The following is a 21755-nucleotide window of genomic DNA, read 5'->3' as shown; positions in this document are numbered from 1 at the left end:
CGTGCCCGAGGGCGGTCCCTTTTCTGTGCAACGGCGGCTAGTCACTGACGCTCCGTCTCCACCATGTGTGTTGTGGCACGACCTCAGCAAAAAGGTGAGTCGCGTCCTCTTCGTCCTGTACTGTGCTGCACGATCAGGCACTCTGCATGCTCATGATCATGCACAACGGTAGCCTCTTTCCCAGATAAATATGGATACAATGCGGTCGTTCCTCCGCGGCGGATGGTGCGGTGGGTGGAAGGGTTTCTGTCGATATCGATGGTGATGCTCCTCCTGGGTGAGCGGGTCAGTATAGCACGTCGCAGCACTGCTTCTCTGACGCCAGTACTGTCGTCGGTCGACTCAATCACGGCTCAATGGCTTCCTCGTCAAAGCGCGTATGGCGTCAATCGCTCAATGACGGGCAGCGCTCAACAGGGCAATGCCTGCGGAGTCTCGTGTGCCTGAAGATATACCGCGGATGGGTCCCGGCGAGAAGAGCGGCACTGTCGTCGATGCCGCTGCCGCTGATGGTGCCGACGCAGGAGGGTGTCGGACGCGTCAAAGAAGGCCCCTCGATGGTGCACTGTGGGCGTGGGCGCTGGTATGATCAGAGGTCGAATGCTCGGCGCAGCGTCTGCTGCAGTGGTGGAAGTTCAGGGTGTCTCAGGCGACAGGGGTGTTTGAAGCAGGATCCTTGCAGCCCAAGAGGCGCGTGCCGACCTGCTGCCAAAGCTCTCTCGTTCCGCGCGCCACCCACTTACGCCCGCCAGAACTCACCCACGTCTTTCTCCAGACTCAATAGAGCATGCCGTTGCAACAGCAACACCGAACGACACCGTTGATGGGGAGAGACGCTGATGTAGAGAACGCTGCACATTCGACACGGTCACCGACACTTCCTCCCTCGGTCCTGCACAGCCTTTGCACTGTCTGCAGCGCCGTATGCGCGCCCCTGGTGTCGGCGTCGATAGCTACATACACGGCGTCGGGCCATAGACGCAGCCCATCCAGGAACCATGCAAACTACGTACCTCCGTACCTCCACATTCGACTCCCTTCACCTAACCTCTCACCTCTCAAATCGACACCTTTCTGTTTGCGCACGCGTGCAGGTGCTGCGGCCATAGATGAGACAGCATCGCCCTGTCAATCACCTTCTACCGACATACTCCCCGGTCTGCCGTCGATCGTGGCGCTCGTGAACCACACGATCCACCCTCGTTCGCGCTTGGAATCTCATGTCATCACGATGCCGACATTATGTGAGCCTCTGCGTTGCCAGCTCATCGTTCTCATCACCACGACTGTTGCAGTCCCATCACATGTCGACATCACGCTTCGCAATCATTGCTCCATCCGACTGCCGCAAGCGCGACACCAGATCTACGCCCGGCTTTCTCTAGTCTCCTCAGGGGAAGCTCCAAAAGAGCTCACATAGCGGCCAGAGTGGGCATCTTCTGCCGTGTGCCTTATCGCACCTCTCTGACCTGCCGTCTTGCCCCGCCGAGTCTGCGCGAATGCACGTCGGAGGGAGTTCCTGCATCAACATGTTGCATCTGCAGCTCGTGAAAATGGAATGCAATCCGCCAATCACAAAAATCCTTGCTGAGCTACTGCAACTGCTGACCAATTGATGTGTAGTGCTGATGTGAATATCCAGCGGTGTGTCTGCGCGATGCTCAACGAGTGCCGCGGACACAGACACATGGCGCTGCCACCAGAAATGTAGCTTTTGTTCGCCGCCTCCACGTGCGGTGGCGGCGAGCACCGGTCAATGTCCATCGTGTCTGTTTCAAGAAGGTGCACTGCACGTGATGACCACATGGACCACCACCACTGAATCGCGTCGTCTTCGTCGCAGATGAGAGCCGAACTGGGCTTGATCAATACGATCATCAACGGGAACGACCTCTTCCGCGCATGCAGCATCTCTCTGATGCGCGTGCCAAACAGCGTTACCTCTTCCATTTTTCCACGCTTTTGGCGAGCTTCCTCACGAGCTCGTGTTCGCGCCGCACTGGCCTTAGACACATGGCTCGTCGTGATGCTGTCTGTCCCCTTCCCCATCATGCAGTGCGCCCCGGAACACATTGAGCTTACAAGTCCAGCTCAATTCCACTGTCTGATATCAGCCTGAGGTCGGCGATCTCATGGCCCCAAGATCATGGAAACTGCAGAACCGATGTAGTACGAAGCCATTGCGGCTTGACAATCTGGTGGCCAGACTCTTCGAGCGGGTTACAACGAGCTGCGGCATTTTCTCCGCAATGGGGTGCCAACCTCGAGCTCGTAACCAAACCACGAAGAAAGAAAAGTACGACGAGAGTGAAGTACGAAGTTCAAACATGTCCTACCCTGTGTGGAAAGAGCCCTAAGTGCACCAACCTGGAGGTGCACTTATCCCCAGCGATCCATGCGTTTTCCACAACCCTGAGCCAACACATTCGATGCTGATGCAAGCCGCGTCTAGAACTGCAGAGTGAACGTTCTTAGAAAGACAGCCAGAAGAGAGCGTGATTACCCCTCGCATGTCTATCCCCGGTGCAGGTCAGCTTGCAGAAGTCCGCTTGATGGCAGCGCAGACTGATTCAAGCGACTCGGGAGCGTTGTTCTCCTCTTGCTCCACGAACGAGCTACCTAATACAGCCGCCACAGCCTTCTGCGCAACGGCGTCGTGTATGTGCACCATTGATGGAATCAGCTTATAGGGCCTTTAGGTGAAAGACACTCCTCGGCTCGTGGCTAGCACTCAGAACTTGAGAATTTGAGCGCCAAATCCCAATGTGGAAGTTCGCGACAAGCTTGAGCCTGCATTCTGCATTGCCCAAATGCTGCCATGGAAGCCAACCCTCAAAGCTAATGCTACGTGCTCACGATGGTCGAGTTAGGGCATCGAGATTGAAGGGATGCGGCACCTCCGATGTCTTGACTTCTGTTTCCACAGGTTTCAGATCGCGATCCCTGATCAATGATGTATCGATTCATCGACGACCACTTCTCGTCCGTGACTCGATGAAGAGCTTTCCTGCTTTCGGTGGTATCCTTTGGATTGGCGGAGTCTGGACGTGGAGTCTGGAAACCCATAAGCTTGAGCAATTTATACACCAACTGTAAGAGCTGCCTTTTCTGACCGATGCTGATGATACGAGAAGAGGTCTCGACCGGATGCCGGGGATCGTGACATGATCTTCGTACAGATGCCGCCTCGAAGACGGGGATTTGATCAGTGCTCCAACGGATCACGCGAGGAGATGCCCATTGTCGAAAGCCTCACTATTGATAGCTACCTAGCAATTTTTGCAGGTTGGCACTATCCTGTACCAAACACAACGCAATCGTCAATCACCAGGAGGGAGAATCCTACAATATCTCGTATACGTCTGCAGAACGAAAAGTTAGCTGGTCTCGACGAATCAATGCGCAAATATGAAGGCTCAAATCTTGGAATCACACACCAACACCGCGCGTGCGGTTGCCGTGTGCGCTCGAAGGACTCCATGCCATGAATGAAGTGCATTGAGCAGTGAGTATAAAGTCATCAATGTATGACTGTGTACTTCGAAGCCACAAGACCGCCAAAAGAGACAATTCCAGCATTTACCACAAACAAGCATCTCGGCAGACATCCAGCCAATTAATGGTATTCGAAATCGATTCTCCGGGACTCTTCTCAACATGAAGCCATTCACCTTGCTCGTCGCTCTCGCAGCAACCGTCTTGGCAATCCCCAACCCCGTGGACGAAGATCTCGTGGTTCGAGACAGAGATTGCATGCCGAAGGGCCATGTACCCACTTACCACCAATGCTCGGACTGCTGCTCGAAGAAATGCACATCTCACTGTGGTCTTTATAAACCAAAGCCCTACAACCATGAATGTGAATATGGATGGGAGGAACAAGTGTGCGCCTAAGAGGCTGCTTTTGAGCACAGAAGGGATCTCCAAAGGAGATGGAAGCATGAGAAGAATGGAGATGGTTACCGGAAGGACACGCACGCACACATTCGTTTTTGACATATCAAAATTATTGATCACGACTCTGCGAATGTGATCGATATGCTGGAGCTTTGGGGGTCAGGGGGGTATAAAATTCACGCTGAATGTGTTTAGGAAGTATTCCATTGTCCCATTCGAAGGGTAGTATGCGTATGACAATGAACTGCTGTCCTCCATTCTCGTGTCTAGATGCTGCATCAGGTAGCATGCCAAGGCTTGCTTTTGCCTTCGAATTGCTGAGGAGATCAGAACCACCGCCTTCCGTGCTCAATCTGACGAGGAGGAGCAAGCCTGTCTCGGAAGCGATACGACTTACTCTCATTGATCCTCATTGCGACCCCCAGTATCAGCACCATACGAGTGCTTGGCTTCCACAGCAATGCCCCGATTGAGCGATCTGGCAAGCTCGCTCTACGAGATATCATCAATCGTACTTGGCTCAGAGTGTTTTGGTCCCTCCTCAAGCAGACAGCGCCCAGTACCCATCGATCCCGCGATGAATGCCATGCTCGCTCCTCTTCCTTCTGATATCGGTCTCAAGCCTTTGTTCCGCCAATCCTGGGTCTTGAAGATCACGCCTTGGCATTGAAGTATTACTGCAAGTAGTAAGACTAATGGTTAACGTAGTCAGCCCTATATACGAATGTCAACTCTGACAGACTCGTCGTACAGGTAGACGGAACACTTGGAGAAGTCCTCGATCCACGCACGGTTGCTATTGATGGTCACGAAGCAGCCCGCGATGGTGTGCACTGTCCTGATCAAGAATTGCGCGAGCTTCCGTCAACTAGGTAGTCATCTTCAGTGTGTTATGTACAGATGCAAGAGCGTAGAGCCTGGAGATTCTGACGAATAGACTCTCCAAGATCTGGTGTCCAAGCGTGAATGCTCGCAACCAGCTCTACACGTTGCATTTTCCATATACAGATGACGACCTGTACACGACGACTCGTGGGGTCACAAGTACTGGAAATATAAGAAGCTCTTTCACGGTTCGAGTTCAAAGCACAGAACGATTCAAACATACCTTTTTAAGCTCAGTCCAAGCAAATCGATCAAGTCTCCGGCATCCACCAGTGCTCAGCAACCCACGGCACAATATGAACCCATTCAATTTGATCGCCCTCATCGCCGCTCTGGCAGTTATCACTCTGGCTTGCGACGCTGATATTCCATGCACAATTGAATTCGATCGACCAACAAACAACGACTGCAGCTGTTGCTGCTCGGGCAGCTGCTACACACAATGTGATCTCGAGAAACCCGATGGGAGTTGTGAGCCTGGATGGGACTATCCGGCTTGCAATCCGAAATAGTGAAGGTGGAATCTCGCCCGGTTTAAGTGCGCAATCGCCTTAACACATCACGTTCGTTACAAAACACGCGAAAGTTACGTGCAGCGGAGATTAAGAGGACAGATGTGGGTGGAGAACTCAGAAAGGGGCTGAAGGGGCAGATGGCCATAAATGTGCGAGTCTACAAGCATCGGATCATTCTTGGCAAGGCCAAGTTGGCGACTCATAGCGCTGGAGGTTTACTCTGTACGATGTAGATGTAGCGATGCCTATGGCCTCTTTACATAGTTGTCGCGTACAGCTTGAATTCCCCGATCTCATCGGGAACAATTCGCTGTTCGAAGGTTTCAGTGACTTCTAGATTCCCAATCTTCTCGTACCAAATCGATACAATTATCTCACGATTCGACCACCGTGATATCTGGGAGACGGGCCATGTTGATCCGGAAGAGTGACCCTCTCCTACAATCTGTTTGTCCAGCATACACTCAACTTGTAGGGCAGCTTGAGCCAGTCCATGGTAGCCCGGATTGCGGAATCCAGATGTTTTAACATGCATGGTGTCTGTCTCATTCAACGTCAAATTAATCAAGAGTCGATCATGAAGCATGCAAGCTCTGTGTTGAAACTCTCATGACAAAATTGCCCTATTCGGCGTCCGCGTGCGGTCGATGGAACGCGGGTCCGCGAATTGAAAGCCAACAAGCTGTTGGTGGACATGGCAAGATCATTCTGCCTGCTACTTATGAGATCTGCGATTGGTCTTCGGGGAAAGCTTCAGTCTGCGAGACTTATGCTTGTCAATTTCAATGGACTGTGCTGTGAGTAGAAGAATGCCCCTTGGATCGTCTGAATGGAAACACCAAAGCTACCTCAATAATCCTCCTCTCCTCTCGCTCACTACAAGCGACCTCCTCAATAATTCCAGGAAGATCATCACTCAGCATCGATCTCTCATACACCACGTCTTCCTCAACATGAAGTCAATCATGTTGATCACCATTTTGTCAGCAACCACGATGGCTATTCCGAATCTCGCTAGCAAAGGCTCTATCATAGCTCGACAGGAGCTAGAGTGCACGCCTGCAGACCACGAACCTCAAAACTCCGATTGTAGCGATTGCTGCTACTATCCGGGCATCTGTTTCGAAGGTTGTGTCCAGGATGTTCCGAGCGAACCTTGCGGTGTCAACGATATTATCATGGTCTGCGGAGCTCAAGACTAGTTCTGGAGCAGGACGGCGAATAGCAGAAAGAGAAGGGTGTGGAGCGATGTTTGAGGTTGGTGTCGAAATTGCTTGGAAATCTGTGTAATGTTTGAACTTGGGGAAGGCTGGCTACGCGTTCGATTCGATGTGTCACACCTCGGCGGGCTGTGAGGCAGAAGAACCTGGCTACTGTTGGGCCGATTTATTGGCACAAGACTTTTCCATTTGTTGGCGGGGCTAGGGTTAGTCATGGTCGCTTGAGTGTGAACAATCACGATACTGCCAACCCAAAAAAGTCATACCCATGAGATTATCCTTTTCGTAAGCCCTCCCAGTCCGTACAAGAGTCGGAACATCTTCTGCGGCTGTAGTATCAGTCTTGGGTAGTGTTGCGACTCCTGACATCGATACTCATCCGATTTAGGTAGCGAATCTAATGCAACGCCATCATCGACTCACGAACGATGGCAATGGTCCGAACCTCTCGTCGCTCACCTTAGCTGGTCTCAGCGGTCAAAGTTGTCGATGTCTTATAAGTATCCCACAGCATGACACACGTTGTAGAGGAAGGTGGATGATGTGTCCAAAGATTCGATAGATTAGATAGTAGCAAATAGGTATCTCCCAAACTCCACAAATGAGAGGAGACAGTCATTGAAAGTTGAGTCATGCTGACCTTTGCAGTGACAGCTCGACAGCGAAATGCCCTCAAGGAGAATCACCATTCGTAAGCTTGCCTTCCTTCACGTGTACCGTGTCCGTGTCCTTCGCTGGCATCTGAGCTATCCAACTTGGCGGCATCATACCCGTCTGATCCTGGATCGTCGAGAACAGCGGAGGAAGACTCTTGAAGAGGTTCTGAATGGGCGCCATGCTTGCGTCGCTAGAAGCGCCATCCGTTGTCCATACGTTGATCTTGGGTGCCAAGCCTTTGATGGCTTTGCCATTTTCGGCGGCGAGGCGTTCGTAGGTGCCATTTTGGAGCATGAGGAATTGCATGAGGCCTTGCGGTCCGCCCATGACGTTGGCGAGGTGGCCGTAGGCCTGTGCGGTAGTTGCGTTAGTGGTGGCTTTGTACTGAGGGGCATCGAAGAGGCGTGCGGGCTACTCACCTTGGACAGTTCTGTCAGACCTTCTGCTTCCTTCTTCTTCGCAAGGAAGTTGGCTTCAGCTTCTCGCGCCTTGAGCACGTAATTTGCTTCGGCCTCTTTCTGTCGCTGCAGGAACATGGCCTCGGCTTCGCGTTCCTTCATGATGTACATTGCTTGCGCTTCCTTCTCCCGAGCAGCGAGAGCAGCTTCGGCGTCCTTCATGCGCTTGTAGTTGGCAGCATCGGCATCCTGGGTCGATCGATAGTAGATGGCTTCGGCCTCTGCTTTCTGGTTATATTGCTCAGCATCAGCCTTTTTCGTCCTCGTGTAGAGGTCAGCATCAGCTTTCTGTTCCGCAGATTCTCTTGCAATTTTCGCTTGTCTGTAGTCAAGTGTCAGAGTGTGTCTCGGAGATGGTTCCTGCGCACCAGAACGCCAGCTGGAAGGCAACGTACGTGACGGTGGTAGCTCTCAATCTCTCCAACTCCATCTCAGCTCTCTTCTCTTCAACTGCCTTCTGCAATTCGGCATCTTTCGCTTCGGCAGTGCGCTTAGCATTGATCTGCTCCAATTGGATTTCTCGTTCAATGGCAATCTCCCGTGTGCGGAGCCTCTGGTCAGCAATAGCTTTCTCGACTTTGCGCTCTGTCTCGAGAACTGCTGTTTTGGCGTTGATCTTTGCAATCTCTTGCTTGGTCTGACCTTCCTTCTCGGCTTCTCCGACCCTACCAATCATGCGTGCATTGGCAACGTCGACCTGTGCTTGGGACTGAGCACCTTCATGAGCCTTGCGTGACAGTGACTCGAAGTATCTGGAGTCACCTGGTTTTCATTAGCAAATGTTTCATTGGTCGACTCTGTGATCAAACACCATATGAGCCTCTGATACTAGCCGGAGAGATACTCACCCATATCTTGCAGCTCCTTCACGTTGGCATTGTAGATGTACAGGCCGAACACTTCCAACTCGGCCTGCACATTCTTGACAACCTGGTCCTTGAACAGCTTCCTGTTATTGAAAAGCTCTTCCATAGTCATATTCGACACGATCGAACGCGTCTCGCCTTCGATGACGCCCTTGACAATGTCTTGGACATGGTTGCCGCCCGTGGCGACAACTCCCTTCTGAAGGCGAACATGGCCATCTGAGTCGCCAGTAAGCAGCTCAGCGTACTTCTTCAGATCAGCTGGATTGTTCTTGGGTCCGATGGTGAACACAGCAGGAAGATTGAATTGAAGTTTTTCCGATGTCATGGCTTGCAGCGACATGCTGAAGTCGAAGGGCGTGATCGATATCTTCGTCACCTTCTGAAGAGGCTTGACGAAGCGTTTCTTCGCAATGATGACATCTTTGATGCCTATGCCGGTGACGACCAGGTAAGTATTCGGCTCGGAGACGTGGTACCACATGATTGCGGTTGTGTTGGTGATCGATTAGTGTCTCTGAGTGCAAGTACTGACTGAGAGGAGCCACTGATTGCTGTTGCAGCACTTGGTTTGAGAAAGATGGAAGGCGAGATAGATACTGTGTTATGTATGTGAAGTGGTCAGAGTCATAGCATACCTGTACGGGCAGTGCTGTCCTCAAAGCAGAAGCGTCGACCACGCTTAAGTCGGCACAGCAGAAACGTTGCTCGTTCGGTATTACGGCAAGTGTAATTGGAACAAAGGATGTGAGTGATGTCGTTCATAAAGATCAGGTGATGAGGCAGTGTGTCGTACCAATGGGGAGGCGCGGCTGTCCATGGTGTAGGGCTGAGAGCTACCAATAATCTTCACTTATCTCGCCATGCCAGTATTGGTCGAAGACACGAAGAACGCACCAAGAACGCACTACTGCGACAGGGCGTTGCGCATTGCAGATGATACAATCATCATTGGCCCCATGAGCCACTTTGCTAGCGAGCACAGTGGCATGTCGGCTACGCGGCGGCCTCACAGCACTAGCTCCAATCCTGCAATGAGGTAGTAAAAGACTCACGGACAATCCAGATGCGGCCTTAAAATGACAACCTGAGGTAGTCGAGAAATCTCGTATAGATGTCAGGTGTGCATTCCTTCATTATCCGCAGGGGCCGCAGCACTGTGGAGAAACTTGCACTGCCTTCTTCTGTTCCCGCGGGACTGTCAGAAGTCGCCAAGACTATTGGCAGCGGACTTTAACGCATAGTCGACAGTATCGGCGACGTCTGCACCAACCTCACAGCAATGGAACCCCCAGCGTACGACGAAGTCGTGCATGAGAACGACATTTGGGATGGCGATACCAAAACAAAACACCATATGAGCATCCGAGATGAAGTTGGTGCTTCGCGGTCGCAACATGTGGCAGTTTTGGTGTCCAAATTGATGCCCCAGATACGAGAGCGTGCGAAGCATGGATTATCGAATTCAACTTTGTTGATTCTGCCGTCAGACCAAGGTAGATGCCAAACACGTACAAGTGGTTTGAGTGATTCACTGATGTTGTACAGCGGAGACTAGCAGGAGAGGGGAGCTCGTAGGCTTCTCCGACGACGACTTGCCAATCGTGATTCAGCTAGACGGCCAGTATGACGGATCACAGTTCTGGTCGCAGGATGAAGCGCTCTCACTGCTGAAAACCCAGATGTTGACCGAGCTAGGAGGGAGTCCGGCAACGCATCGCATACGCGAGACACTTCCTGAAAGACCGAGAGAGCAGCCGAAGTCGTTCTGGGGTCGAAAGTCGAACAAGCCCATGGCATTCGACCCAGTGATGGTAGCACCTGCACCATCGGTGACGGTCGAGGTGGAAATGGACCAGGTCAGTTTCAGATCGGAGACTGAGTTTGGTCTGTACGAGACCATGCGTGGACGAGGTGTCCTGATGAAGGTGCACATCCAATAGCAGAAGCCATATTAGAGTCGTCAATCCCATGCAGTTCCATCATCCTTCTGCTTTCTCTGGCTGGTCCTCGTCCTGCTCGGTCGCTCCATCTTCACTCTTTTCGCCCTTCCTCTCCCCCTCCGCATCGAAGCCCAGTTTGTCCAATTGTCGTATCAATTCGTTAATCTTGATCACTTTCTCGAACTGCTCAGGCAACAGTGCGCCGCCGCTCTCTTTCTTGTCCTTCAGCTCTCTCGCCTGTCGCAACTTCTTGGCCAGCTTGCGTGCCTCCTTCGCTTTTTCTGCCTCCGGGTCCACGGGCTCCGCAGTCTTAGCATCCTGCTGCTTAGAATCCTCAGCCTTTGCTTTTGCAGCAGCCTCTTCGGCCTTCTTCGCCTTTTCTCGTTCCCGTCGTTTGGCATTTGCGGCAGCTTTCAGTGGTGGAATGCTCTGCTCTTCATTCGCAGCAGCGGCTCCAGGCACGCCTCCGCTCCCACGATTCTTCCAGCTTTCTGCACTTCGGTTCTTGTAGACCTCAACATCCTCTGGTGGTTTGTAGCCGGGCTTGACTTTTATCGCTTTTCGCACAGATCCGTCTGCTCGGGTCGATGCTGGAATGATCGATTCGCCCGAAGGTAAGACCACTCGGCCAGATTTAGTGACCTTCTCCGCCATTACGTCGTCGTCGCAACGCCCGTAGGCGAAATGTGTCGTGATGTGCCTGATGGGATTTTGTCTGACATCGTTGGGTGTTGCGATTGGCTTGCCGCTGCACATCGGGCTGGGCCGCCGACTTTGCGATCTCGACATTCAACCTTAGCGACACAACCACCACCACTCCACCCACGACAGACACCTCGGAAGCTCCTCGCGCGTACCTCTCGATCTCTCGTCATTACCGACACCATGTCTGGAGTCCTGGCCACCATCTACAACTCCATCGTCAAGAGGTACGGCGTGCTATGAAGCTGCGGAGCGGGAAAGCAGATGGGAAGAGGCATTGGCTGATGCGGAACTTGCAGGAATACCATCTTTTTGACGACAATCTTCGCCGGCGCATTCGCGACGAACATGTAAGAGCGATAGAGAGACGCGAGGCGGACAAGGGAGACTGACGGGCAGTAGTGCGTTTGATGTTACAGCGAACAAGATCTGGGACCAAGTAAACAAGGGCGTACGTCGGGACTGCCTCCAGATGAAGCACAGTGCAGAGTGAGACTAATCCGTTCACAGCGTCAATGGAAGGACATCAAGCACAAGTACATGGACGCAGGTGAAGACGAAGACGACGAGTAGGCTTGAGCAGAAAAGCAAAGGAGACCTCGGGGGGATGCAGCATCATGTTATACTACGACAATAAGAGGCCACGGCAACGTCGGTCCAGCCTCGAGAACAGGAACAATGGCACTCAGCAATTGGCATGACTGAGATGCCGCGGTCTGTACATATATCTTAGAGCCGAGCTTGCGCCAGGCGAGGCAGAAACCATGTCGAATTTTCACGTCTATCCAATTCGGCGGCCTGCTGGAGTGAGGCTTGTCCCCATGTGTGTCTCATGCTATTTGCAAATAAGTTTGCTGTCCACAACGAGCGTGCTGTAGTCTTCCGGTGAGCAGAAAGGCCCAATGTAGATGAAGTAGGAACAAGTAGGGGATGAATGAATATTTGACGCTGCACACGTCATGGTGGTTGCCCGCTGCAGATTCGCGCAACTTCGACCTCTCCAGCACACGCGACAGTGTTTGTGCAACGGCACTTGCCAAAGAACCCCTGACGCGTCGTCTGGAAACCGCGACAAACATGATCCCAGACACGTAGAAACTCATGTCGGATTGCTTGGAACACCGAGCCATTAAGACGTCCACGCAGCCTCCGCTTCCTCTCGCCTGCGGCCCGTCCAACGTGGGAAACAGAGAGCTCGAGGCGCAAACGTGACTACTCGCCTGCATCGATTTGTGCCGACATCATGTTACAAGAACTGTCTCCTGCGGCCCAGGCACTCAATCGTGAACTGCTCTGTCAGCCCTCCAACTTCGACTACCGATGGACGCATGCCGCCGACTGCGACCTACGCCGAATCCTATTCACCTCTCTTGCTGCGGGCCGAGAGGACTATCTGCCGTTCTTCTTCCCTAACGGTACCCCACCTGATCGCTCAGAGCCTTGGTCGTTGAAGAAAGCTCAAGGGGCGGTGGAAGGAGCAGAATACACTGCAGCGGCCAAGGGCACTGCATGTGGCCACATCTTCAAGAATGGCGAGAGCACATACTCCTGTAAGACGTGTGCTGCGGATGACACCTGTGTGCTATGTGCGCGGTGCTTCGAGAGTAGCGATCACGAGGGCCACATGGTCATGATTTCGGTCTCGCCAGGGAACAGTGGCTGTTGCGACTGTGGCGATCATGAAGCATGGAAGAGAGAAGTGCGATGCTCTATTCATACTGCAGACGCCGAGCCAGAAAAGAAGAGCAGTGGCAAACACAAGCAGGAAGAGCCGGCTGGACAACAGTTGCCCGAGGATCTGGTAGAGGCAATCCGCATGACCATTGCTCGATGCACCGATTACCTCTGCGATGTCTTCTCCTGCAGTCCGGAACAACTCCGCCTGCCGAAGTCTCGAGAGTCCATCGTACAAGATGAGCAGCTTTCTCGATTGGGTGGATTCTATGGCGATGAGCTACCCGAAGACAGAGACCCGGAGTATGCGCTCGTGCTGTGGAACGATGAGAAGCACACTGTGGACGACGTGCAGAACCAGGTTGCCAGAGCTTGTTCAAAGACCAAAACCTTCGGTTTGGAGAAGGCGATCGAAGTCGATAATATCGGTCGATCGATCGTTACCTACAGTCGGAATCTGGATGAACTGATCAAGATGTCGAGCATCATAGAGCAGCTGAAGCTTACTGTCACCATACGATCCGCGCGAGACACATTTCGCGAGCAGATGTGTGCCTCCATTATTGATTGGTTCGCAGACATTTCTGGCTGCCTTGTTGGAGACGACTCAAACCTGCTTCGCACCACACTTTGCGAAGAGTTCCTCAAGCCGTGGTGGATGGGTGCCGACGATCATAACAGAGACATTGGCGTCAACGGCCTCGATGACCACGAATTTGAGGACAATCAAGTCACTCGTGAGCGGCACCGAAACTATGTCAATCACTTTCGCCAGCCTGGTCTGGTCGCAGCGTTGAACGCTGGCATCATTAGACTTGATGTCGAGGTGCAAGATGCAGACGACGATAACGATAATGACGACGATGAAAATGATGATGACAATGACGACGAGGATGAGGATATGGACGACGACGAAGAAGATGAAGTCCAAGATGATGAAATTCGAGATGCAATGCGCCTGCTTCAAGCACGACGTATAAATGTGGAAGCAGGGGAGATGGACATCGATATCATGGATGACGCCGAGGATGGTGCCGAAGTGCTCGAAGCCACACTCGCCGGTTATCCACCTCCACCACCTCCACCAGACCACCGAAGACAGCGCGATCAGGTCCTAACACCCCAGGACAGCGACGACGGCGAGGCAGAGCAGTCCCGCCCAGCGACCATTGAACCATTCCCAAACGTGCCTCGCACGCCCAAAGTGAAGGCTCCAAAGAGACTGCGACCAAGCAAGCATTGGTTGGAGAAGCCGGAGGCCTACAAGGCGCCTCGTCCCAGAGAGGCCTGCGAAGATATCTGGCAGCGGGTACGGTTGGATTATCTCATCCTCTATGACCTGCGGTTGTGGAAAACCCTTCGAATCAGCTTGAGGCACTTGTACATTACGACAGTGGTGACAATCCCGCATTTCAAGCGCATCATTGGTCTTCGAATCGCTGGACTGTATACTGCTCTTGCTCAGCTCTACCTGATTGCGGATAGAGAGCCAGACCACTCCATCATCAATCTCAGCGTGCAACTGCTCACGACACCGTCCGTCACTCAGGAGGTCGTCGATCGAGGCAACTTTCTGACCAATCTTATGGCAATCCTCTACACCTTCCTTACCACAAGACAGGTCGGATTTCCAGAAGACGTCCACCCCAAAGCTACTTTGGCTTTTGACGCTGGAACTGTGACGAACCGCAGAGTCTTCCATTTTTTCTTGGACCTTCGCTGGCTATTCCGATCAGAGCTCATACACTGGCGAGTGCGATCTGAGCCTCGCTACCTGTTGCAGTTCCTCGACCTCGTCAAGTTACACCAAGGCGTCTGCCCTAACATTCGCGCGCTTGGTGATCATGTTGAGTACGAATCCGATACGTGGATCAGTGCACAGCTCATCGTCAAGGATATCAACAAGCTGTGCAAAGAGCTTGCTTTGTCCTTTGCGCCAGATGAGAAATTTGCCGATCAGAACTCCAACCTGCATCGTGCGATCCGAGTCGTGGGACAGGTTACTATGATCAACGCGTTCGGATACGAGAGGAAGCGATTCTCCGCCGCGGAGTTACGGGACGACCTGGCGTGGCATGTGGTCGGTCCATTCGACGCTAGCGAGAAGAAGTACAGTGTGCCAAAGCTCGTCGTCCAGAGTGAGCCGATGAGCTTCCATCACCCACTGCACTATCTTCTTTCCTGGCTATTAGAGAACGCAAGGGGCATGACGCGAGAAGATATTCGAACGCTGCTTCATTTCGCCCCAGATGACCTCAAAGATCCATTCAATCACAGCAGGACAGCACCTGCTCCAAGCAATCTCACGCCCGACGAACTGCTCAGCGGCATCTTCGACCATCCTTTGCGTGTTTGTGTGTGGCTAGCACAGATGAAGGCTGGCATGTGGGTTCGCAATGGCATCACACTTCGCCATCAGGCACACAGCTACCGCAGCGTATCAACTCGAGATGTCGGATACCAACGAGACATCTTCATGATCCAGTCAGGCCTTGTACTCTGCGGCGGTGAAAACGAACTGTCAGGAGAACGCTACCTTGCACAAATGATCGACCGCTTCCAAATGGGAGATTGGATCACAGGCAAGTATCATGTTGTGACGGGGTTCGAGGAAGCCCAGCAGCTGGACTGCATCGAGGACTTCTTCCACCTGCTTATTATCGCCCTGTCTGAGCGTGGAAACCTTCATCCTCGATTGACCGAAGCTGAGCAGCATGACCGAGTACTGCAACACGACATCGCTCATGCTTTGATCTTCAAGCCGCTTTCCTTCTCCGAGCTTGCTAGCCGCGTGACGGAGAAGGTCGGCGAATCTGACGACTTCAATCGGGTATTGGAAAGCATGACCAACTTCCGTCAGCCGGAGGGCTTGTCAGACGTGGGAACATTTCAGCTCAAGCCTGAGTATGTGGAACTGGTTGATCCGTATTATGCTCACTACACGCGAAACCACCGGGAAGAGGCCGAGCAAGTCATGAAGAAGCACATTGCAAAGGCCACAGGGAAGAAGCTTGAAGACGTCGTGTATGAGCCTCGCTTGGCCGCCATTGAGGAAGGTCTTTTCAAAGATTTGGCGGCATTCACACGGACACCCCTTTTCGTACAGATCCTAGGAGCTGCACTGAATTTTGCTGTCAATCTCGAGCACGTGGCACCCAAGGTGCAGGTCACGAGGGTGGAGACGTTTTTGCATATGGTGCTGCATCTCCTACTAGCGGCCGTGCTAGAGGATAAGACGCACGTGGGTGAAGAGGGTGGCTTCATCAGCCTGGCAGTGAACACACCTTTCCACAAAGAAGAAGATCCTTCGGGCAACAGTCTTGACACTCGACCTGGTGTGGTGACGTTTCTGACCCAATTGGCCAATATGGACGAATATGCTTCTTCTCATCCAGCTACCAAGAATGTGCTTCGGCAGATGCAACTCAAGCGCCCAGACAAGATTGCCCATACGGCTAGTAGCCAGCTTGCGCAGCTTCTTGATCGCTCTGGTACAGGCTCTCCTGCCTCATTATCTGCTGAAGACAAAGAAAGAAAGAAACAAGAAGCTAAGGCTCGCCAAGCCAAGATCATGGCACAGATGAAGGCGCAGCAGAACAGTTTCTTGCAGAATCAGGGTCTTGCTATGGATGACGATGAGTTCGATGATCTGGGCGACGATATGTCTACAACAGACGACGGCCCTCAGATGCGCAAGACTTGGAATTTTCCCACTGGCACTTGTATCCTGTGCCAGGAAGAGACTGATGACTCCCGACTCTTCGGTACATTCGCCTTCTTGGGCGAGAGCACCGTTCTTCGACATACTCCCATCGAGGACGATGAGTACATACAGGAAGTACTTGACACACCTGAGAGCCTAGATCAGTCTGCTGAGCATATTCGCCCGTTTGGCGTTGCCGGCAATAACAAGCAGAGTAAGACCAAGTATGGCCCTGATGGCAAAGCATACACCGCTGAGCGATTGGGAGTGAGCAAAGGATTTCCTCATCAACCAGACCGAATCAAGGGACCTGTCAGCACGAGTTGTGGCCACATCATGCATTGGCACTGCTTTGAGCTGTATCAAGCTGCCACAAACAGACGTCACGCCTCACAAATCGCGCGAAGCCATCCCGAACGCATCGAATGCCGAGAGTTCATTTGCCCGCTGTGCAAAGCATTGGGAAACACATTTCTGCCTATCATTTGGAAGGTCAAGGAATGCATTGCAGAGCACGAAGTGCACGCAAAGCCAGAGTTTGCTGATTGGCTGGTGGACATACCAAACAAATATCAGGCCAATCTCGCTTTCCTGGACAACATCTCTGCCCCTCATGCCTATCATCAGAGATATCAACAAGTGTCAGAGGTGTATTCGGATCGCAGCTTCCAATACGTCAACACCATGCTCGCACCGAATCTGATGCAGACAATGCAAGAGCTCACGCTGAACTCACCCGTCACGAGCCCGACCGGCATCAACAGACACCCCCTACGCGCAGCTGCAACCCTGCTCGCCAGACCTTTGACGCTGGGTATGGGTGCTGGAGGGCGAGATGTGGCTACTGCGCCCGGCACACAGTTTCATTCGGGGCCGGCAGATGTCACAAGCCCCGGCACTGAAGCCAATCGGTTGACAGACGTCTTCCAGGCTTACAAGAGAATCGACGATATGATCAAGATCAATCAATTGGCTGGAGCAGACGCACCTGAGGGGAGCTTTGTGTCTACAGTGAACCCCATTGCTGCATTATCTAGGGCTTTAGGCATGACTGTCAACGCATGGGAGATCTCGCATCGTGGAGTTGAGCACTCCGATCCGTTCGCCACGAGTCTCGTCAAGGATGTCTCGGAGCAGACTTTGTCACATTTGAGGATCCTCAGCGAGACTATTGAGAGCTTCCTTGCGCTTAATGTGCTCAAGTCCAGCTCCAACATCGTGGCGAGAGAAACTTTCAAGAAACGCGACATTATAACTGCCCAGCTCTTTGGCACGGAATCTAAGGATACGATGATAAAGCTGCATAGCGTTGCTGGGAAGCTTCTGTTCCAAGACGATATCTTCCTGTTCTTCTCCGACTGGTTGAGCTTCATGGGTCCGAACATAGCGGAGGCGTCGAATATTCTGCAACTCTGCTTCTGGGCTGAAATTGTCAAGACAGTGCATGTTTATGCGCCGCTGCTGTCGACTGGGCGATCGATACACGCTCCGGACACGACGGCGTTGAACGCCGAAACGCTGCAATTGTGGAAGATGGTTATCGCCGTGATGTTCTCCGACGAAGAGCAAAGCCACGGTCCTGAGGTTGTCGATGACTCGACAGCAAAGCTCCTACGTACCCTTGTGGACAAGTACGCGCTTGCCTTCCTCAGAAAGAGTGCCGTGCTCATGATGGTGCGGTATGGCCTCGAATTTGACTGCCCTTACAATCTCGATCCGGAGCAGCCCGAAATGGAGCGTCTTGTGAGACATTTGCACATGCCTTCGCTCAACGAGCTTTGCCAGACCTTCGTAGCCGAATCACCAGCAGGCCAATGCTTCCGCACTCTCACACATCGCTGGCTCGAACAAGCTCGACAAGTCCCATCCCACCCTACCAACCCCGACTTCAACGACATTCGCTACACCAACGACTCCCTCTCCTCACTCGGGACGAATTACCGCATCTCACCACAACACCCCAACGCACAACCAATTACTCTCGCACACCCCACCATCCTCGAGTTAGTTGGCCTTCCCAAGACCTACGACACTCTAACGGAAGAAGCCACGAAACGCAAATGCCCCACTACAGGCAAAGAACTCGTTGATCCGACGCTATGTCTCCACTGCGGCGAGATCTTCTGTTCTCAAGCCGTCTGTTGCAAAAAGGACAAGACTTTTGGCGGCTGTTTTCAGCATATGATGAAGCATGGTTTGCGAACGGGGCAGTTCATCAATATTCGGAAATGTATGGTTTTGTTCCTGCATATCCGTGGCACTGGAAACAAGAACAATGGCAATGCGGGCAATGGCGAAGGTTCTACTGCATTCGCTGGATCTTCGTTGGGGTCTTTTTCTTCGCTTGACGGGACGGTTTGCTCGGGATGTTACTTGCAGGCGCCTTATCTGGATCGTTGGGGTGAGACGGATCCTACGTTGCGGAGACACCAGCAATTGTTCTTGAATGCGAGGAGGTATGAGAAGTTGGTGAGGGAGGTTTGGCTGGGCGGAATGACGCAGACGGTTGTCAGTAGGAAGTTGGAGGGGGATGTGAACCCTGGAGGTTGGGAGACGTTGTAGAAGATCAGGCGAGAGGGGTGGTAAGTCGATTATCAGAGATGTCTTGTTTTCATGGGCTTGAGCAGGCGACGAAAGGCACAATGCGTAGATGTTAGATTCACGACACATGCGGGAGGCAACATGATAGACGGGAATGGTTAGATTATGCCTTGTTGTTCACGAAGTGGAGTACAGTATAGCATAGCACGGTACATCAGCGCGGCTAAGGCTGCTCCCCTATGTGACACGGACTAATTGCTGCATCTTGTTTCCGATCATGCTCATCAACTGCTTCATACCATCTCGCTCTTCAAAAAACTTTTGACCCCCTTCATCGCTCTGCCGTGGCCATCAAGCTACCAATGAAAGTCATGATCAAGCGTGAACGCAAACTCGTGATGTCCTCGGGCACAAGATATATTGTCGCTCCAAGCTTTCGTGCAATCGAAATGGACAATTTGGCGTTGGCGTATGCTTCTTCGTCCGTCCGGCCAGAAAAGACAAGGTCGTAGTCAACGTATTCGCTCTTGATTCCATTGAGCACATCGAGCAAGAACACGCCTGAGGCAAGCTGTGGGTCCTTGAATGAACGAATGGCTGAGCTGCGACCACCCTTCTTCACGGTGTCATTGGCCCACTTCACCATGTCCGAATCGGTGATCTCTCGCTTTCCGAGGCGTTGAGCGAGGCCTTGTAGAGTGTTGGTGATGTCGCGACGCATCAGTTGCCATACGAGACCAAGTGTAAGCGTCTTTTGCCCATCAGTGATATCGGCACCTTGAATACCGACAAGAGAAAACTTGTTCTGCTTGCCGATCTCGACTGCGTAATTCGTGTTCTCGACAGCTTTGAATCTCGACATGCCGGATTTGATCGTGAGATACGCCTCGTCCTCATCCTGGCTCACCGGAGCAACGGCATTGGCAGGTGGCTTGTTGGTGTGTCGCCAGTTGACGCTACCAGGAATTACTTTGTCGAACGCTTGCAGTAGAACGATGCCATCCTTGAGATCCTCGAAGAACGATACAACGCTGGGCTTGACGTCGAGCGAGTTGAGCCACAATGTGAACACACGTGCCTCACGTTCGCCTTCGGCATCAAAGTCCTCGATTTCAGCCTTCTCCTCTTCTGTGATAGGGTCAAGGCCTGGGTGGTTATTGAACAAGTTGGCAACGAAGGCAAGATTGAGCTTCGGATTTCCAGCGCATAATGATTTCGGTGTCAAGAACTTTCGGCAAGGTGGGTCGAGAGCATCGGCATTTTGCAGCACTTGCTCGGCTCGCTGTTCCAAATTCGACGTTTGAAGAGGTGCTTTGGAGCAAGTTTGTGGCGCCAACTGGTTGAGAAGCACAGTGTAGTTTTCGCTGTCCTTGACATCGTTGGAGAAATTCTGAACCCTGTGCACAAATCAGTATAAGTCCGCATAATCTCGCGGAACCAGAATTTGTTATCCCGACTTCAAGGGGTAGTCACATACCTTCGATGCCAGCCCGCATTCTTCAAGTGGTAGTTGAACCAGCGCAGAAGAATCTGCTCCGGAGGCAATCTCAAGAACTGCTCCAATGTCTCGCCATCTTCAAGCAGCCGGTACAGCTCTGGGTGCAGCTTGATGTCAATCTTTCCGAGCAAACCACGACGAATGACCTGCCAAATCAGACCGAGGATGAGGTGCTCTCGCACTTCGATTATGTCGCCTGCGCCAATGTTCACCACGGAACACCCGATACCCTTCGCCGACTCGATGACAATGTTGTTGTTTTCGGTAAAGTGGAAGTTGTTCAAGCTCTTGATCTTTTTCCCGGGGCGGTTCAGCACGCGCTCGTCGATCGTGTCCGGCACGCTATCGTTGATGAGCTTGGCAAGCACGAGACCATCCTTGCATGAGTCAAACATTTCGAACGTGTCGAGCGGGAATGGCAGCAGGTGCCCGATGTCGGGGTCGCCGGCCAGAACGGCGTTGATGTGCGAGGTGAAGGCGGTTCGCTCATCCTCGTTGATCGTGTGCTGCGAACTTGCAGTCGAGCCTCCTACGGTGATCCTGCCAGCTCGCGCCTGCGCTCCACCTCCGATGCTGCCTTTGCTGGCATGTGAGGGCGAAGGAGCAGCAGCCCCGTCACCAGTCTTCTGAGCAGCGTTACTAAAGCCGCGCGTGCGCTGTTGAGCGGGACTGCTTTGTCGCAGGCGCGCGATCAGGTCGACGTAGTCATCCAGCTCGACTCGTCTTGAGCTGTCGAGCTCTACCTCCTTCAGGGCCTGTCGGACCACATCGTAGGGCTGTCGCTCGCTGTTTTGGGCTGACTTGATGGCGGTTCCTTCGTCGACGTAGCCTTTGTCATCGACATCGAGCTTGCGGAAAGCGTCGGATAGGCCATAAATTTCCGCCTGCGGAAACTGAGGATATTTCTTCTGCAGCTTGAGGACGTTCATGGCGGGCGAGGTGGGGGAGGGGTGGTGGGTGGACCGGAGGGTGTTGGGAGAGGGTCAGTGGCAGGAGGGCGGTTTATGTAGTAGTGTGAAGATCGGGCAGAAAAGTTGCCGCCTGACGACGCGCAATGGGCGAATACGCAGCTGGCGTGTGTTGTGAGACGGACAAGCAGGCACACAGCCCACCTCGCCTTCCACCGCAGCTGTTCCTTCCCCACGTCACCGCCAAGACCCGCCTCTCCCAGCGCCGCAGTATCTCCGGAGGTAACA

At 52.8% G+C, this 21755-nt stretch overlaps 6 protein-coding genes across 6 annotated transcripts; 3 read left to right on the top strand and 3 right to left on the bottom strand.

The window, feature by feature from the left end:
• Nucleotides 1-7189: 7189 nt before the first annotated feature.
• On the bottom strand, nt 7190-8982 carry CKM354_001210100 (uncharacterized protein; the record flags this gene model as incomplete). Its single annotated transcript, XM_044807613.1, has 4 exons — nt 7190-7525; nt 7594-7954; nt 8028-8394; nt 8481-8982. 4 exons carry the CDS (start codon nt 8980-8982, stop codon nt 7190-7192), a joined length of 1566 nt encoding a protein of 521 aa, XP_044663548.1.
• Nucleotides 8983-9780: 798 nt separating this feature from the next.
• On the top strand, nt 9781-10441 carry CKM354_001210000 (uncharacterized protein; the record flags this gene model as incomplete). Its single annotated transcript, XM_044807612.1, has 2 exons — nt 9781-9994; nt 10047-10441. 2 exons carry the CDS (start codon nt 9781-9783, stop codon nt 10439-10441), a joined length of 609 nt encoding a protein of 202 aa, XP_044663547.1.
• A 39-nt stretch (nt 10442-10480) lies between these two features.
• On the bottom strand, nt 10481-11095 carry CKM354_001209900 (uncharacterized protein; the record flags this gene model as incomplete). The annotated part of the gene is made up of 1 exon (XM_044807611.1): nt 10481-11095. The coding sequence occupies one exon, from the start codon at nt 11093-11095 to the stop codon at nt 10481-10483; it is 615 nt and encodes a 204-aa protein (XP_044663546.1).
• A 231-nt stretch (nt 11096-11326) lies between these two features.
• Nucleotides 11327-11716, top strand: CKM354_001209800 (uncharacterized protein; the record flags this gene model as incomplete). The annotated part of the gene is made up of 4 exons (XM_044807610.1): nt 11327-11370; nt 11443-11493; nt 11546-11594; nt 11654-11716. The coding sequence occupies 4 exons, from the start codon at nt 11327-11329 to the stop codon at nt 11714-11716; spliced, it is 207 nt and encodes a 68-aa protein (XP_044663545.1).
• A 670-nt stretch (nt 11717-12386) lies between these two features.
• CKM354_001209700 (uncharacterized protein) lies at nt 12387-19082 on the top strand (the record flags this gene model as incomplete). The annotated part of the gene is made up of 1 exon (XM_044807609.1): nt 12387-19082. One exon carries the CDS (start codon nt 12387-12389, stop codon nt 19080-19082), a length of 6696 nt encoding a protein of 2231 aa, XP_044663544.1.
• A 310-nt stretch (nt 19083-19392) lies between these two features.
• CKM354_001209600 (fimbrin) lies at nt 19393-21488 on the bottom strand (the record flags this gene model as incomplete). Its single annotated transcript, XM_044807608.1, has 2 exons — nt 19393-20458; nt 20539-21488. 2 exons carry the CDS (start codon nt 21486-21488, stop codon nt 19393-19395), a joined length of 2016 nt encoding a protein of 671 aa, XP_044663543.1.
• Between the last annotated feature and the right edge of the window lie 267 nt (nt 21489-21755).

Source organism: Cercospora kikuchii (assembly GCF_019650295.1).
Source record: "Cercospora kikuchii DNA, contig_00008, whole genome shotgun sequence".
NCBI classification, from domain to species: domain Eukaryota; kingdom Fungi; phylum Ascomycota; class Dothideomycetes; order Mycosphaerellales; family Mycosphaerellaceae; genus Cercospora; species Cercospora kikuchii.
This window is presented reverse-complemented; position numbering and strand designations above follow the sequence as displayed.